The sequence below is a fragment of the Ascidiella aspersa genome, chromosome 8 (genome assembly GCF_963924565.1).
Source record: "Ascidiella aspersa chromosome 8, kaAscAspe10.2, whole genome shotgun sequence".
Classification (NCBI taxonomy): Eukaryota; Metazoa; Chordata; class Ascidiacea; order Phlebobranchia; family Ascidiidae; genus Ascidiella; species Ascidiella aspersa.
In genome coordinates this window covers 12108824-12125557 of record NC_139454.1, presented here as the reverse complement: position 1 = coordinate 12125557, position 16734 = coordinate 12108824, and the positions used below count along the sequence as shown (strand labels likewise).

The 16734-nt window shown below is 37.4% G+C and overlaps 3 protein-coding genes across 6 annotated transcripts; 2 read left to right on the top strand and 1 right to left on the bottom strand.

The window, feature by feature from the left end:
- Positions 1-5982: 5982 nt before the first annotated feature.
- Positions 5983-8936, top strand: LOC146136152 (ubiquitin-conjugating enzyme E2 W-like). 2 transcript variants are annotated; one of them, XM_083395939.1, is made up of 5 exons: positions 5984-6214; positions 6894-7085; positions 7553-7708; positions 7772-7847; positions 7911-8936. In XM_083395939.1, the coding sequence occupies exons 1-5, from the start codon at positions 6194-6196 to the stop codon at positions 7922-7924; spliced, it is 459 nt and encodes a 152-aa protein (XP_083252065.1). In that variant the 5' UTR covers positions 5984-6193; the 3' UTR covers positions 7925-8936. The 2 variants fall into 2 exon arrangements, with proteins under 2 accessions (XP_083252064.1, XP_083252065.1); XM_083395938.1 differs by having other exon boundaries at positions 5983-6214; positions 7772-8936.
- LOC146136151 (polycomb group RING finger protein 5-A-like) lies at positions 7732-9963 on the bottom strand. The gene is made up of 8 exons (XM_083395937.1): positions 9624-9963; positions 9345-9493; positions 9154-9283; positions 8855-9007; positions 8593-8732; positions 8442-8533; positions 8271-8379; positions 7732-8203 (listed from the first exon to the last, which is right to left on the bottom strand). Exons 1-8 carry the CDS (start codon positions 9769-9771, stop codon positions 8162-8164), a joined length of 963 nt encoding a protein of 320 aa, XP_083252063.1. The 5' UTR covers positions 9772-9963; the 3' UTR covers positions 7732-8161.
- Positions 9964-10658: 695 nt separating this feature from the next.
- Positions 10659-15201, top strand: LOC146136150 (RNA-binding protein 39-like). Of its 3 annotated transcripts, XM_083395936.1 has the most exons (7): positions 10659-10734; positions 10869-10926; positions 11207-11270; positions 13009-13061; positions 13185-13246; positions 13343-13397; positions 13500-15201. In XM_083395936.1, exon 7 carries the CDS (start codon positions 13571-13573, stop codon positions 14969-14971), a length of 1401 nt encoding a protein of 466 aa, XP_083252062.1. In that variant the 5' UTR covers positions 10659-10734; positions 10869-10926; positions 11207-11270; positions 13009-13061; positions 13185-13246; positions 13343-13397; positions 13500-13570; the 3' UTR covers positions 14972-15201. The 3 variants fall into 3 exon arrangements, with proteins under 3 accessions (XP_083252062.1, XP_083252060.1, XP_083252061.1); XM_083395934.1 differs by having other exon boundaries at positions 13343-15201; XM_083395935.1 differs by having other exon boundaries at positions 10676-13397.
- Positions 15202-16734: the final 1533 nt, after the last annotated feature.

Here is a 16734-nt window from a genome sequence, read left to right as displayed (position 1 = left end):
CGCCCCTGATTCCCCCCCTTGGAAAATGTTCTGCGGGCGCCCCTGCTTGTGATTCTGTATGTTTTATTTTATTTTATTTTGTTTTCACTTTGACCTTTAGCCCGTCGAAACAATGTGCCTCATCTTGTATTTTGCTTTTTTTTTTATTAATAAAATAAATAGCGAAAAAACGAACAAGAAAAACAAATCAAAATAGTAAAGCTCTCAAGCAGCTAACGACCATTTACTTTTTTGTTTTGTCATACTTTCTCTTTTTACAGCCGAATATCGCTCGGAAGTTTGCACAGAAGATAACATCATAAGAAAGCGTCACATAGTCGGGACAGTACACCGAAAAGCCATCGCAGACTCGCCGAATCTGTCGATCTATGATGCAAGCAGAGCAAGCCAGAAAAACAACTGGCCTGCAGTGAGGTTCGAACTCACGACCTCCGGTCAAGCCGGGACCGTCGCTCTACCAACTGAGCTATGCAGGCTCAGAGAGGAGCGAGTCGAGAAACAACCATGCGCCAATACTTGCACATTTTGTTAGTACAAGCAACTTCACACTGGGGGATCATCAGTCCGTATCAATCAATGAAAGACACACACAAACATGTGTTTAATAACATCTGTGATCTAGCCCCTCGGAAGTTGCTTTATGACCAACGATTACGGCTTCCGTATCAATAGTACACCGAAAAGCCATCGCAGACTCGCCGAATCTGTCGATCTATGATGCAAGCAGAGCAAGCCAGAAAAACAACTGGCCTGCAGTGAGGTTCGAACTCACGACCTCCGGTCAAGCCGGGACCGTCGCTCTACCAACTGAGCTATGCAGGCTCAGAGAGGAGCGAGTCGAGAAACAACCATGCGCCAATACTTGCACATTTTGTTAGTACAAGCAACTTCACACTGGGGGATCATCAGTCCGTAAAGTTGTAATCGTTGGTCATAAAGCAACTTCCGAGGGGCTAGATCACAGATGTTATTAAACACATGTTTGTGTGTGCAAGTATTGGCGCATGGTTGTTTCTCGACTCGCTCCTCTCTGAGCCTGCATAGCTCAGTTGGTAGAGCGACGGTCCCGGCTTGACCGGAGGTCGTGAGTTCGAACCTCATTGCAGGCTAGTTGTTTTTCTGGCTTGCTCTGCTTGCATCATAGATCGACAGATTCGGCGAGTCTGCGATGGCTTTTCGGTGTACTATTGATACGGAAGCCGTAATCGTTGGTCATAAAGCAACTTCCGAGGGGCTAGATCACAGATGTTATTAAACACATGTTTGTGTGTGTCTTTCATTTCATAGTCGGGACAGCTTCGGCATATTTACATTGATAAATAACATATCGCGCGCATAAAAGGGACACAATTCACAAATGTTTTGCACGGTACATTTTTGTGCACTCGAGTAATAGCTCGCGGGAAAAAACACACGATATTCGTAGTTTAGTACCTAACCAGCACGCACTCACGTTTTCCCAGTATAGACACGTAACAGGTAAATAAAACAAGTGGTACAGGGTTTCCGTGGCCTTTTTGCAAAAAGTACATTGGTTAGATTCGGTTTTACCAAACGAATAAAGGGAGTCATTTGTAACAATTGCGCCCAAGTTAAACTTTATCTGAAAGCTTCTTAGTTTGTTTTCGATTGTTGAATTGTAGAGGTTGCGGTACATTTTTTCCCATGGCAGACGTGCACTCCCGCAACTTAAGGTCCGGTGCCATTGTAATTCAGCTTTTGGAGGAAAGAGGATTGTTGTTTGTATTTTTTCGTGGACTGATTTGGTGGAGTTATACTGCTGGATAAATAATTTTAATGTTTGGGTTCTATACGATCGGGACGTTGTTGGGCTACCCGAATCCCAGTCTTCTGGGAGACTCGATATTAATTTTATGAATTGGACAAAATCTGTGTTGTTAGGAGTAAAGTTAAATTTATTTACCAATGCGTCATATTGTAGGTATTGGCCGTTTATATTCAATAAATCCTGGTGAAAAATTATATTGGAATCTATAAGTGCTGGCACGAAAAAAACATTTGAGTGGTACTACTTTTTTGTTTAGCCAAAGCGGACGGCTGTTTGACATTGTATCTATGATTTCCAGGAGTTGTTTGGACGCCGTTATTGTGCAACGTTAGGTTCGCATGGGGAGTATATGCCTTGTAATTGCATTGTTTGTTCCTATGTTCCCATTAAGAAGCGCTTCCAATCGGTTATCTTGGATAAAGGGGCCTTCGATTTGTTTCCAATCCGCTTCCGCGTTTTCGTCGAGTAGTGTATAGATCCATTTTGTATGTAAGGCTAACAAGTAATTATCTATATTGATCATGCCTGTCCCCCCATTTGCAATATTCGCACACAAAGTCTCTCTTTTCACCCTCTCCCATTTGGACCCCCATAAAAATGTAAAGAGGATTCGTTTAACTTTGGAGATAAAGCATTTTGGTACACTTACCGGGACAACACTGATTTTAAAGGTTAAAATTGGAATCATGAGGCTCTTAATAACTGTTGTTATTCCGAGGAGCGAGAGACCCCTTGCGGACCAGATATTTGAATTTTTTTCAGAAGTGGTTAAAAGTTTTTTTCAATTAGATCGGCGTCGTTACTCGGGCCAGTGGGAATTTCAACGCCTAAGTATTTGATAGTGCCTGATGGCCATAGAAGACCACTTTGTTCCATGGGTTTGTAACTGTTTTACGATTTGTCCCGATGAAAAACGCATTTGATTTTGATATATTTACTTTGCAGCCTGACATTTCACCGAAGTCTTCGATTATCCCAAAGACCTCTGTAAAATCCTGATCACTACCCGATAGAAATACTTTGGTGTCGTCAGCAAATAGGGACACTTTAAATTCCTTGCCATTTATCGTGATGCCGTTGTAAAGGCCCTGTCTTAAAGCAGCGGCAAGGCATTCAATCCACAGAACAAATAAAGTTGGAGAGAGAGGATCTCCCTGGCGTACGCCACGTTCAACGTTGAACGATTGTGATACAAAGTTGTTGACAATTATGCACGACGGATTTTGATAAAAACACTCGATTAATTTAATAATCTCATGACCGAACCCCAAAGCAGCTAAGGATATATGAAGTCCCTATTCACCGTGTCAAAGGCCTTGAACATATCTAAGGACAGTATCGCGCCAGGTATATTGTAATAGTCGGCACAGTCGATGATATCGAACAAAAGACGAATATTAGTGCCTATGTATCGTTTCGGAATAAAACCATTTTGCGCAGGCGAGATAATGTCGTTTAGTACACTTCGGACTCGGGTGTTAACTACTTGAAGCAATTTTGTAGTCTACATTTAATAGCGGCATTGGTCTAAAATTTGTCGGTTCAAGATGGTCTTTATTAGCTTTTGGAAGTAAAGTTACTATACTGCTTCTGACTGCGAAGGTGACAGTCTACTCGTATTTACGGTATGTCGCCAAGCTGCCATATAGAGGCATATGATATTGTCCCAAAATGTTATATAAAACTCTGCTGGAAAACCGTCTAGCCCAGGGGATTTATTTTTACCCATGTTGCAGAGAGCAGTGAAGAATTCCGCTTCTGTTGTTTCCGCTTCTAATATTTTTGATTGTTCTGCCTTAATTTTTGGGAGATCTAGTGTTTTTAATTTTGAAGTGATTGAGGTTTTGTTTAATAAATTTCCGTTTTGTTTATAGAGTTGCTAGTAAAATCCGACTATAGGCCGTCCAAAATGTTGTTTTGATCAGTTATCATTTTATTGTCGACCAACAGTCTGTTAATACCCTTCTTTTCGCAATGTCTTTTTTCTAAGTTTAGAAAGTATTTTGTATTTTTCTCGCCCTCCTCGGCCCAGCAAGCCCTACTTCGCATTACGGCGCTTTTGGTTTGGCGCAGCATTAGTTGCTCAAGTTCCGATTTAAGTTTGGACAATTTTCGTGCAAGGGGCCTAATTCTGTTTTAGAATTATTTAAAATAGCGTCTTGCGTCTCCCCAATTAGTTTTTCCAAATCGTTTTGTTTAATATTTGACCTTCGTTTTAGTTCGGCCGAGTATCTTATAGTTTCTCCCCGAACCACTGCTTTCAAGGCGTCCCATCTAACGTGAGGATCGGTTTCGCCTATATGGTTTTCCGCTTTATAATAAGTGATTAACTTTCTTATTTTTTCCTTGTAATGCTGGTCATTTAATGGTGATGTATTAAATTTCCAGTAGCCTCTGCCGCGTGGTGCTGGGTGTAATGTCAGTTCCTAGCGTTACCACATTGTGGTCGGACATTAGGCCGGGAACTACGTCTACGCTTGTAACATTTTTGACGAAGGTTTTGCCAATTAAAAAAAATCTAAACGCGATGATGCCGCTGGTAATTTTTGAATTCTTGAGAACTTTTTAACAGTTGGAAATTTGTGGCGAAAAATGTCTGTAAGTTTGTATTGTCATGTATTGCAAAATAATTTCTCTTGCTTTTCGGTTACGATGTTTTTTTACTTCCGTTTTGGTCTAGGACATTGTCCAGAACTAGATTAAAGTCACCTCCCATGATTATCGGGGCATCGGAAAAGCTGTCAAGTACAGCGAATAAATTGGCAAAAATTCTGGATCGTCCTTATTTGGCGCGTAAACGTTAACAAACTATTGGGGTTGCATTTATTGTAATATTAACCATTAAGTATCGACCTTCTTGGTCTACCTGTGTGCCTGAGATGGTATAAGACAGTTTTTTGTCAATTGGTATGGCCACCCCTCTACTGCTTGAGGTGCCGTGCGCCCAAAAAGCTTCCCCTCCCCATTCCATACCCCATAACTTTTCGTGCTTACCACTACTGTGGGTTTCCTGCAAAAACGCAACGTAACACTTTTTACGACGTAAAAAATTAAAAATCGACTTTCTTTTCATCGCAATGTTTAAACGTCGAACGTTGTGTGAAACAATATTTAAAGACATAAAAATAATATTTAAACGCGTTCAACACCAATATCAATATCCCACTCGTACTCCATGCCACAATGACATCTAAACGCTTTATTGGTACCTATAAGACAGGAATGCTTTTTCCCGCAACTACAGTTAATTAACTTATACCGGTACTTGCAATTTCGATTGAGCCGAAACCAAAGCTTCAGCTTGGCAGCCAGGGCATGTCAGCGAGATTCTGGACGCACATAGGCTTATAGATTTGCTGTTAGGAAGCTCGTCCGGGCTTCGTTGCAGCCTTTTCCTTGACCAGTTGTTGATAAGCTTCGGTGTGCTTGACTTGATGTTGGATTCAGAGTTGAAGTCAGGCGAGCTCTTATCAGCATCGTTTAGAATGCTGCTTACGGCTGTTGTAGAGTGTGAATCGTTATCAGCGTTGTTAGCGCCAGGGCTAGATTGGGGTGCAACTGCCTTATCGTTTGTCTGTCCGTGTACTTTGTCTTGCTTGGGCTCTTCTTGTCTTTTAACTAGCCGAGGAAAATCTTTTTGACGTTTGGGACAGTTTGCTTGTTTGTGACCTTTCCCGTCACAATACTTGCAAGTAAATACTTGCCCATGATATGTCACGTAAGATCCTGTATGTTTTAGATGCACCCGATTTTGCGGGTACGACGTTACAACCTACCGGTAAAAAAATTGCGCAGGCCGACCCCTTTTCTCCCACCCGCTATCTCTTTGAAGAATTTCAGTTCGATATGTGCACAATGCATATATATCAAACGATAACTTTAGGTTCCCTAATGCTAAGGTTGCTTGTTTTACAGTTAGACGTTCCGGGATAACGTCAACTCTGAAAACTTCCACGCGTTACGATAAAAAACGATATGTAGGCCTATAATTGTATATGTATATATTTTCGATTAACTTTATCTTTGCATATTTTTACTGCATACTAATAATAATGGCGAAGACTCAAAATACTGTGAAAGATCATTCGTTCAATGAATACATTTTTGAGACTCGCATGAGTTGTTAGCTCAGCTGGGATTAAAGGGGAATACCCTATAATTATTATTTTTCGTTGCAGAAGAAAAGTTTTTTGTTCATTGAACTGAATTGTTTATGATTTCGTCATTGTGTTTAAATTACGGTGAAATTAGTTCATAATCTATTCTGCTGAACACAGAAGTTATTATATACATTAAGATTAAAGCGCCCCAGTTACAGTTGCTTACCTAATCTTCCATTTTAAACCGAACAGGTCAAGGCTGCATTTATGTAGTGTTATTTAGCAGTTTTCAATTGATACAAAAATGGCAGGCGGTTTTCACCAGGTATTGTATAGTAGCTTGTCCGTCTATCATTTAAATTGGTTGTTAAGAGTAGCTGCTAAATTTAATAACAAACACCAGGAAATATATTTGCATTTTAAAATCACTGTATCTCCTGTATTTTACTTGTAGTGATATAGTTGTGTACTGATTTCTACTCATTCCTTCCATTGTTTGTAATGCTATCTTCCATAACATTTATTAACAAGCTTTGCCTTGTATTTTCTTTTCTGAATTACCAATCATGAACAACCAGCATTTTTATAAAGAGCATTGCTTTATGCCAGGGTTGTAAACAAGTCATTTAGATATAATTAAGTCCCAGTCTAGTCATTTTAAATGACAGGTACAAGTCAATTTGGTAAAAAACAACGTAACCTCCAGTGGTTGACCAACTTATGTCAACTTGTCAGATGATTAGCAACAACTCAACTAGAAATGCAACATGCATAAAAATTAATATAAATACCCCAATTTTATAAAAATTATTCAATGAAAACACTTAATTTTAACTAAAAATTTAAAACATTTCACCAATGCTGCAATTAAAGTCTTTTGAAAATAGTGACTCAAGTCAAAGCCAGTACAACACTGAGAGCTAGTCATATATATTTTTATGGGTTTCAGTTAGGGTCTTTTTACATATTTGTTTGTTTAAACCTTTTATTTTGTTTAAAATCAGAAAAGAATCCAAAAAGAGATCCTAACTCTTCAAAGGTCACCACCACCTGGTATGAGACTGTGTGAGGAATCCCTTTCTTCACCTGGGCAATTTGTGGTTGACCTTAAAGGTGCCGAAGGAACCTTATTTGAAGGTGAAGAATTCAGACTGTTCTTTAAGTTTGGAGTGCGATATCCTTTTGATTCACCTCAGGTAAGCATAATATGAAAGCACTGCTAAATCTAACCTTACTGCTTTATTGTTATAATTAAATAATTAACTACATACATATGCCCACATCCCACAGATAAGTTAAAATAATTTTTGCATCACATAGATGTACATGTATATACTACATATTATATATGCATGACATTTTGTATGTGTGGGTAAACCAGTATTGTTGAGTTCTAATAAACTTTCCAAGGCTATTGTGTATGAAAATTGAATCTGCAAGTGATGGCTATAAGTATGTAAAATCTCTGCAAAAACTGTACTTATTTGTGCTACGTGAATAGTTATACCTTACTTTTCAATTTTCAGCAGTAAGGACACTATTTGAAATACTTCATGATTTAGTAGGAATGTTGTGGTTTACGCCATTACCCTTGTATAGTATGTAAGTGTTATATAAGTAGTTGTTGTTCCTGCTAATATATTTTAACAAGACTTCTTGCTAGGTTATGTTTATTGGGAAATCAATCCCTGTTCATCCCCATGTCTACAGCAATGGCCATATTTGCTTGTCTATTCTCACTGAAGACTGGAGTCCTGCTCTCTCAGCTGAAACGATTTGTTTAAGTATTATCTCAATGCTAAGTAGCTGCTCTGAAAAGGTATGTATTTTATGAATGCTTGTTCACAATCTCTTATTCAGTACAACATGCTACTTATTTCAGAAAAGACCACCAGACAATGCTTTTTACATTCGCACTTGTAGTAAAAACCCGAAAGATACTAAGTGGTGGTTCCATGGTAAGAAACAACATGTTACTTTAAAGGTACACAAATATTTCCTCTTATCATGTTGTTTTAAAGATGACACAGTCTGAGAGAAGACAAGAATATCAAAATGCTTCAATGCAGGATTGGCATTCAGAGAAAGTTTCCTATCTCAAGCTATTGCCTTTGAGCTTGAGAAATGGATGGTCTCTGTCTTCCATCATATGTAATTGTTTGTACAGCATGCAACAAACACTGTGATAACTTTATGCAACATCATTTCAAGTGTGCCTTATAGATATGGAGATATTGTAATGGATGTTATTATCAGAAAATAAACTTTTATCTCATTTTGGCTTCAGTTCGTATTGCAAGTGCAAAAATCCCTTCTGTAAAAAAGTATGAGGGTAATTTATCACATTAAAATATAGGTAGGTGAACCATTTATTGTTATACCTTTAGCTCAAAGTCAAGCCCATGTTTCTTGATCATACTAATAGTTAAATACTGTGGCAATGTGACACCACCACATTGGATTTCACATTTCACTTCAGCAGGAAGTTTTCTGAAAGTAAAAAAGTGGTAAAACTATAATACAAATATTTACTACTTGTTTATATATGCTACCTTCCAAGTTGTTTTAGCTTTTTTATAACGAATTTGGAAATGTGTGCAATTGAAGTAAAGTTTGGTATCCTGATGTATTTGTGAACCAAGTCCTGCATGAGGGAATCATTGTTTATTCATTGTGTAAGTAGATATACCAGGAAAATAGTACCTCTGCTTCAATTGTATAGTGACTTTGGCCAATCCATTCCAAATACACCATACTTGACAAATAAGGTGTAAAATGTGGGTGTAGCACATCTTGATTTTGCTGAATTTTATTTTGAAAGTCCTTAAAACGGTTTAGTTCCACTGCAAATAATAAAAATTTGTAAAAAAGGTTTACTTATAACTTTCTTTAGTTAAACAGTTATTACGTTATGATGAAGTGGGGGTAGATCAGCCCCTTTTCTTACAATAAATGTAGTATTTACCTTTGTGAATTCCAGGCAACAGTTTGTTTACAATATCCTGCATTACTGTATCCGCTTTCAGGGTTGAAATGGGATTGGTGCTGTGCACAACAATGCCACAGATCGGACAAGAATTGTGCAGAACGAAGTGTTTAAGAATACAACTTTTGCAGACTGAAATACATTTTAAATCAATACAAAATCGTTAAATGATTAAGGAAGACTGTGGTACATTGCATTTACTTTTCAAACAAATTCTATTTATTATTTAGGAAACGTTTCCGGTTACTACACAAACGTAATGTCGATTAAAGACTTACAGGAGTGCAAGCATTCGGTAATTGTCGTGGCTTCAACAAGATAGCCGCAGCAAAGCTTGCAACAAAGAAAAATGTTTAATTCGTCCATACCAATCTGTTCTATATCAGAAGGGTCGTCGAACGTGTCTGTCTAAAAACGTTACATAATTTCGATAAAACCACAAACGCCAAAAATAACTATGTAATCCTACCGTTTCAGGTGGGGAAGTCGTCGACACTTCAGTCGTAACTGCTGTATTTATCTCGTAATAAGTCGATTTTCCTTTAGTTTTCGTTTGAAAACCCAAGTCGCCGGCTACCTTTTCCAGTTGCAACGTAAAGGTGTTGAAGTCCATCGAGGCTGCATTAAAAAATAATAACGCTTTATTTGTAAATGTTTTCGAAAAGGCAAATTAGGGTTTAAAAAAATTTAATTGCATCAAACCAGTCTATTAAAACAAACAATATTGTTAGGTATGCATGTTACTTACTGATTCGATTGGGGTTCGTTCGAGACAAATAACCACGAAACGCGATAAAAAGTTGGCTGCCAGAAAACCATCGTGATTCGTCTCCAGGATTTTTATGCACGAATCTTTGAAGAAAGTTTTCCAAAGCAGTTAAAGTCACGACAGACATGCTAACTAGTGGAACAGAAACGTTTCAATGTAGAATACAAACTGAAAGACGAGGTAAACATATCACGTAACATTCGGAAAAAAACATTTGTAGGAAAAGCAGCTATAGATAGACACGTGGTAGCCTACCAACAAAAACTAAGTATTTGACGTGAAGGAGATTTCTGCCAACTTCTTCAGGTTCAAAGGCATTCCATAAAATGTTGTTTATAACAGCCACTTTGCTTGTCTTACATGCTGCAACGTACTAATATACGACAAAATTCATACATGTATAATTTTATGGTACAGTATAATAGAATACGGCAAATACCTATTTGCTTCAACATACACGCAAATCAAACACTATCTTATTCAATTTTATTGTAGCGATTTAAAGTTACTGACCATGCCCTTCTTTTAACATGATTAAAACTGGTCGCTTTGTATATACGAATTAACCGGTGCAAAGTATGTTAACACGAGCCTTTCTGGTGTGGGAGAGTTGCTGATTTTGAAGGACTGTGGTGTTACACAGTGAAATACTAATTACACCTTTTTGGTTTGTTATACTCTATAAAATGACAATACAATTTGTGGAATCTTTAATAGATTATTTCTCTGTACTATCGTTACGTCATTACGTATTATTTTTTAACTAAAAATTCCCACAATGCAGTTCGTCAATAAAGCGCATGTCACGTGACAGTAGGAAAAATATTTATTATTTACAACGATACATTGTGCCATTTTAACGATTACCAAATTAATATAATCGTAAAATATATTTTTATTTTGTATTATATGTGTGTCTTGGACATATAGTTAGCTATTTTGCGCCCGCAAATGTCATTTATTTTATTTGATGACGTCACACATTAGGAAGTGATTGCGCCACTCAACAGCCACGCCAGAGGTAAAATGGCGCAGACAAACGTTTGTCTTGCAGTGTAGCTGTGTAAGCGCCTTGCTTGTTGTTGTATTGGTGAGTTAATTGGTTGTATGTAATGTATTCAATCTTTTAGCATAAATAATATGGTTGCTCATATATATATATTAATAGAAATATCAGGTGCAGATTATTCTTATATTTTTTAAATTATTTTGCCATTGTTTCAGATTGGTGTCAGGTACCGTTTTCGCTTTCGAAGTATTGAATAATGCTTTCACTTGTCAGGTACAAATAGTTAAGGTTAATCTAATGCATGTTAATTCAAACAAACATCAAAAACAAAATATTTGGTGGTTAAATGTGACGCTTCGTGTATTTGTTTGTTCGTATTACGGTATTTTAAACGAATGATTTAGTTTTTGTCAAGCTGATAAAAATTGCCTGAATCTGAAATCCTTCACTGTATTATAACTGTAGCATGTTAATTATAACATAAATCTGTAACACGATGCCCATACATTATATATTAAAATATATTTAACAAAATTATATATTGTTACCTTAGACTTGAAGATGAGAACAAATCAGTTCCTTCAACATCATTCTTTCAACTCCCCCTTAAATCAATGGTACATTTAGCTTTTATGTAAAGCAGGAATTTGCAAGTGGCATAGTTATATTTATAACAGAATAATAAAAGCTTTGTTTTTCATAAGAAAAATCAACACATATTTAAATGGGAGCAAAAATATCAAGTATTTTGATGTCATATTTCCAACTTTATGATAAAATAACAACATTCTTTAAATTTAAAAAGGTTTGGCGCTGGTCCAGAATCTTACAACATTTTCGTCCAGGCATATTGCGAACATTGTTTGGATTAGGTTGTGACTTGCGAGTTAGTAACAAAATAAATGTGGGATTAAATATAATAAAAATGCTTAACCCACCCCTCTGTGGAAAGTATGGCAAGTGACCTGCAAGTGTTTTTCAACCTTTTAAAAGTGCACCGTGAAAAAATATGAACTGTGCCTCATATGTGAAATGTTCATGCACCGTTATTTATCGCTTTAACATAAGTTTACAGTGCAAAGTTACAGATTGCATCGGAAAATCAGAAGATGCACTTGTTTTTGCTTCACCTGGTCACCCCGATTTTTCGGGTGTGTACCTGCAAGATCTCAAAGAACTGCCTTACTTTCCAGACAGGGACCCACTTAAATGCTAACTTGCAGCCTAACTAGGGATGTTCAAAGTAGAATACCAAGGTATTCTAGAATAATAGGTTTCGAATCTAGAATAACGAATCCAGAATAGCGAATCCTAGTATATTTTTATTAAATTATTTAACCTCGATTTTGTTTAGGGAATGGATTAATCTTTTTCTACCCTACAGGACCCATATTCACAGCAATAAATCGCCCAAACAATTTGCTAACATGTGTACATTATAATGAAAATGTTTTACATTCTTAACAACTGTCATTTGAAGCAGTTGTGTAAACTGTAATACATGTCCACTGTCCAGGTTGTTGCCAAAACTTATATTTTTGCCAATAGTGAGTACAATGCAACACTGCACACAGAACTCTTTAGCAATTCGGTACAGTTTTTAAAAGCATTGTTGGGTCTTAGTGATTTTTTTTTGACTAATTGATCTGTTATGCAGTCAAATAATGTACTGCAAATAAAACAAAGTTACTATTGACATAACGATTACTTGACAATTTACGCTGTGCATAACTGCATAACCTCGCTGAATATCGGCCTAAAGTTGACCTTAAGTAACCCTATAGCGCATTTTCTCGATGGCCAGCACGTGTTACTTTTGCAGCTTAACACATATAGGGAAATTGCGAACTCCGCTCCTAAAATTACACGTTAATCGCTCGCCCAATAACGCTTGATTGACACTTAATTTTAGACGAAACGTTATCGCCTGACGCGAAGTAATTGGTCGCCCGAAAAAATGCTGACACTGCACTACCAGGTTGCATTTAAAGCAAGCGCTATAAATTGGTCGCCGCAGCGACATGCCAACTTACCGCACGAGTTTGTACAATTAGGCGCGACAATCGGCGGTAAAACATTAAATTATATTGGTTCCAATTACCCGAAATAAACAGCAGAATTGGATTCGAATCTCATCTGGATTCAAATCCGAGGATTCGATATTCTACTTTGAGCATCCCTAAGCCTAACTAACCCAAATAATTTTAGAAATATAAACCCTTGGATGAAAATGTGGTAGGATTATAGACCAGACCAAAGGTTTAAATTCAAAATTAGCTTCTAATAATTAGGCCAATTACTGAAAAAAATGTTTTAAATGGAAACAAATTTAAACCATTGCAATGTTCTACACAGAATCTAATGATGCCTGATTGAACTTCCTAAAATCGTTTTGTTTCTGCCGCAAGGTGAGCATAAAATGATGAAAAATGAACAGTCAGATTTTTCTTCATAAAATGTCTTGATTTCGGTGCATTATGTTTTTGTCCCCTTAAGAAAAGTTCATTAAATTTTGAATGTTCTTGTTGCAGTTTCGGCTTTTGAGCCCATCTCTCGGAACAATATCTATTTCCAGCCTTCTAAGTTTCTACAGGTTTTACACCTTGTTGTTTAGGCTTATAATCGTTTTCTAGTATTGGTTTGGTTTAGGCCTAATTACCTATTATTACATGCCCTTTTTGTTGACCAGGAATGGGTTGACAATTGACATCACCAAGGTATTGGTCAAAACACTGCAGCATGACGTAAGTCTTTATTAACAAGAACAGTCGACTAACATATTATATATTTGCTTCTTTCCCCTTCTGTTGTTTTTAATAAAGTAAGGCAAACTGTGCTTTCTATAGATCCGCTGGGGTATTATACAGGTTCTGGTTGATACTTTAGCTTGGATTTTATAAACTCTCATTAATTTATCATGGCTGACGATCTTGATGTTGAGGCTATGTTGGAGGCCCCGTTTAAGACTGAAACTAACATAAAGAAAGAAGAGAAAAAGAAAAGTGAACATAAGTCGCGATCCAAACGTAGCCGCAGTAGAAGTCGTGGCAAAAGTCATCGTCATCGCCGCTCAAGGAGCCGTGATCGAAGTCATAGTCGTAGCCACAGACGCAAGCGCAGCAGATCGAGGGAAAGAAAATCAAGGCGCAAGAGTCGCAGTCCGAAGAAGGTTAAGTCACCAACACCACCTCCTAAGCCCCGATCACCAAGCCCGCCAGACCGTGATGCTCGTACCATCTTCTGCTTTCAGCTGGCACAGCGTATTCGCACAAGAGATCTGGAAGAGTTTTTCTCATCTGTTGGCAAAGTGCGAGAGGTTAAACTGATCCAAGACAAGCATTCCAAAAGATCTAAAGGCATCGCTTATGTGGAGTTCAAAAATCTTGAATCAGTACCATTAGCTTTGGGCTTGTCTGGACAAAAAGTTCTTGGTGTTCCAATTGTGGTTCAACCAACACAATCTGAAAAAAACAAGGTTGCAGCTGCACAAATGACACTACAGCAGGCGGCCCGAGGTCCAACTCGCTTGTATGTAGGTTCACTACATGAAAACATTACAGAAGAAATGCTAAAGGGTATATTTTCTCCGTTCGGTCGCATAGAGCAGACTCAAATTGTGAAGGACCAGGATACAGGCATATCAAAAGGTTATGCCTTTATTACATTCTCAGAAGCAGATTGTGCAAAGAGGGCTCTGGATCAGCTTAACGGATTTGAAATAGCTGGAAAACCTATAAAGCTCAACACAGTGGGAAATGCAATGGATCTCTCAACGCTTTCCGCATTTGCAACTGGCCCATCTTTTCTTGATAATGATGCTGTTGAAAGAGCCGGAATTGACCTTGGTACTACTGGAAGACTACAGTTAATGGCAAAACTGGCTGAAGGCACCGGTTTACATGTTCCAACAGCAGCTCAACATGCATTGCAACTTGGCCAATCTATGGGACTGGGGCTTCCCCAAGGTCCTGGCATTCAGACCAATGCCCCTCCCATCGCTACAACATGCTTTCAGTTATCCAACATGTTTGATCCCCAAAATGAAACCGGCAGTGATTGGGATAAGGAGATTTTAAATGACGTAATTGAAGAATGTTCATCCCATGGAAAGGTTTTCCATTGCTTCGTGGACAAACAATCAAAAGGAAATGTATACGTAAAATGTGATAGCACTGATGCTGCAATGAAATCAGTCAATGCCTTACATGGCAGATATTTTGCTGGTAATATGATCACAGCTGCATATGTTCCTGTTATAAACTATCACTCGCTATTTCCAGAAGCCGCGTACGCCACCACGCCTTTAAAACCGGTATAAATGCGAAGCGAAGTGCATTTTATGGACAAGCTGCCATGTAAATTTGATTAAAAACTGATTAATTTTAATGCACCTGAAGTTTAAATATTGTACTTTTTAGTTTAAAGTGGCTTTTGTTTTCACCAAATGTGTGTTAAGGGTGGAAAGTCTAATCAGTCGTATTGAGAAATGACAATAGAGTTGTTATGTTGACGATGTTAATAAACTTCGCATTCTGTTCTTCATACGTTTTTAAATGGTGCTTTTTATGAGTGAAGTCTCAAAAGCAGTGTTTTGAGCATAAAGACTTCTCTAATTCCAACAATGAATTAAATGTTGGAATAAATTAACGAAAAATACAGATGTTTTTCGTACCAGTACCTAATGATTGCTAGTCAATAGGACAATTGTGTTTTGACCTAAGAATAAAAATTGTTGACCTATCTTATAGCATAAACATTCTGACTTGAAAATATTGTTTGACAAATTAGAAATACCTCTATTTAAACAACGCGTTGTTGTACGAAGCACTAAGCGTCTTGGTGTCATCTGTCACTAGATTTTGATCTTTTTCTGACGACCGGTTGAACACATCAATTATCCCGGTTTATTTAAAACTCTTACAAATGCTTAGTTCAAAAAAATTACAAAGAAAAACAAGACGCTAGTTATTTTAGGAAAATACTGAGTAAACAGTTTAGCTGATACGGCGTAGTTAGTTAAAACATTGGGTAAATCGACACCTCTTAATAGAGAAGTTTCGATACGAACTTGTATCATCATCAGTTCAGAAAATATAAATCACCAGTTTATAACTGATGGTGATTCAAGTACGTATAAAAACGTCAAGATGATGTCGATTTACTCGACTTTTTGACTTTTAAATTCATTAGCAAGCTACATTACAGAACCGTGCACAGTTCGCTAAAAAAATTACCAAAACCTGGAATATTTTTGAAAAAATTGGGATAATTGCAATTAACGCCAAAACGACACAGAAAATACATTTAGCCTAAATATACATTGTCAAATTCAAAGACACGCAACTAATGAAGGATAAGCAAAGTTATATCTGAGCCTTGGTCTAACTTACCGATACGAGTAGGCTATACGTGGGCGTGGCTAATTCTGCCGGGTTGCGTACACCGTATTGCTCTTAAGAACAATAAAACCCGAAGTTGAAAAAACAGGATCACACGTTTTTTAAAGGAATATATATTTCGCCCATACTGGCATCGTCAGTTAAGTAAAGTAAAATGCATATACATGACAAAGTAATTTTGCTTTGCTATGTAGGCTTAACATTTTGTAGAAAAACATTTTAGAAAAAAATCCTGGACGCCTATTCAAAACTGCTAATAAACTTAATGTAGACCTAATACAATAGAATTTTTTTTGCAACTAATTTACTTAACGGGGTTGCGGTTGTTTTATATTTTGTCAGGGGGTATTTTTAAGGGCCCTATTTTTAAGGGTGGTTTGTCTAAGTAATTTAAATTGTAACCGAAAGTATAGGCTAATGTTCTGTATTGTAAAAAAAGTGAGTTGGGTAATTACTTTCTACAATTAAAGTAGGATGCGGCCCTCGTGAAAGCAGCAACAGTATTAGGCCGTACATGTTGGCAAAGGCACTGTGTCCATCACAAATTCATATCCCCGGACCAACACATTCTCAAGCATCGGTTAAATAAAATGTAAGATTCTATCAACTGGCCTCTTAAAACTATTACATATTATGCTGTACTTTGCGTCATTTGCTTGAGCCGCGTGTGATTGCCGATGAT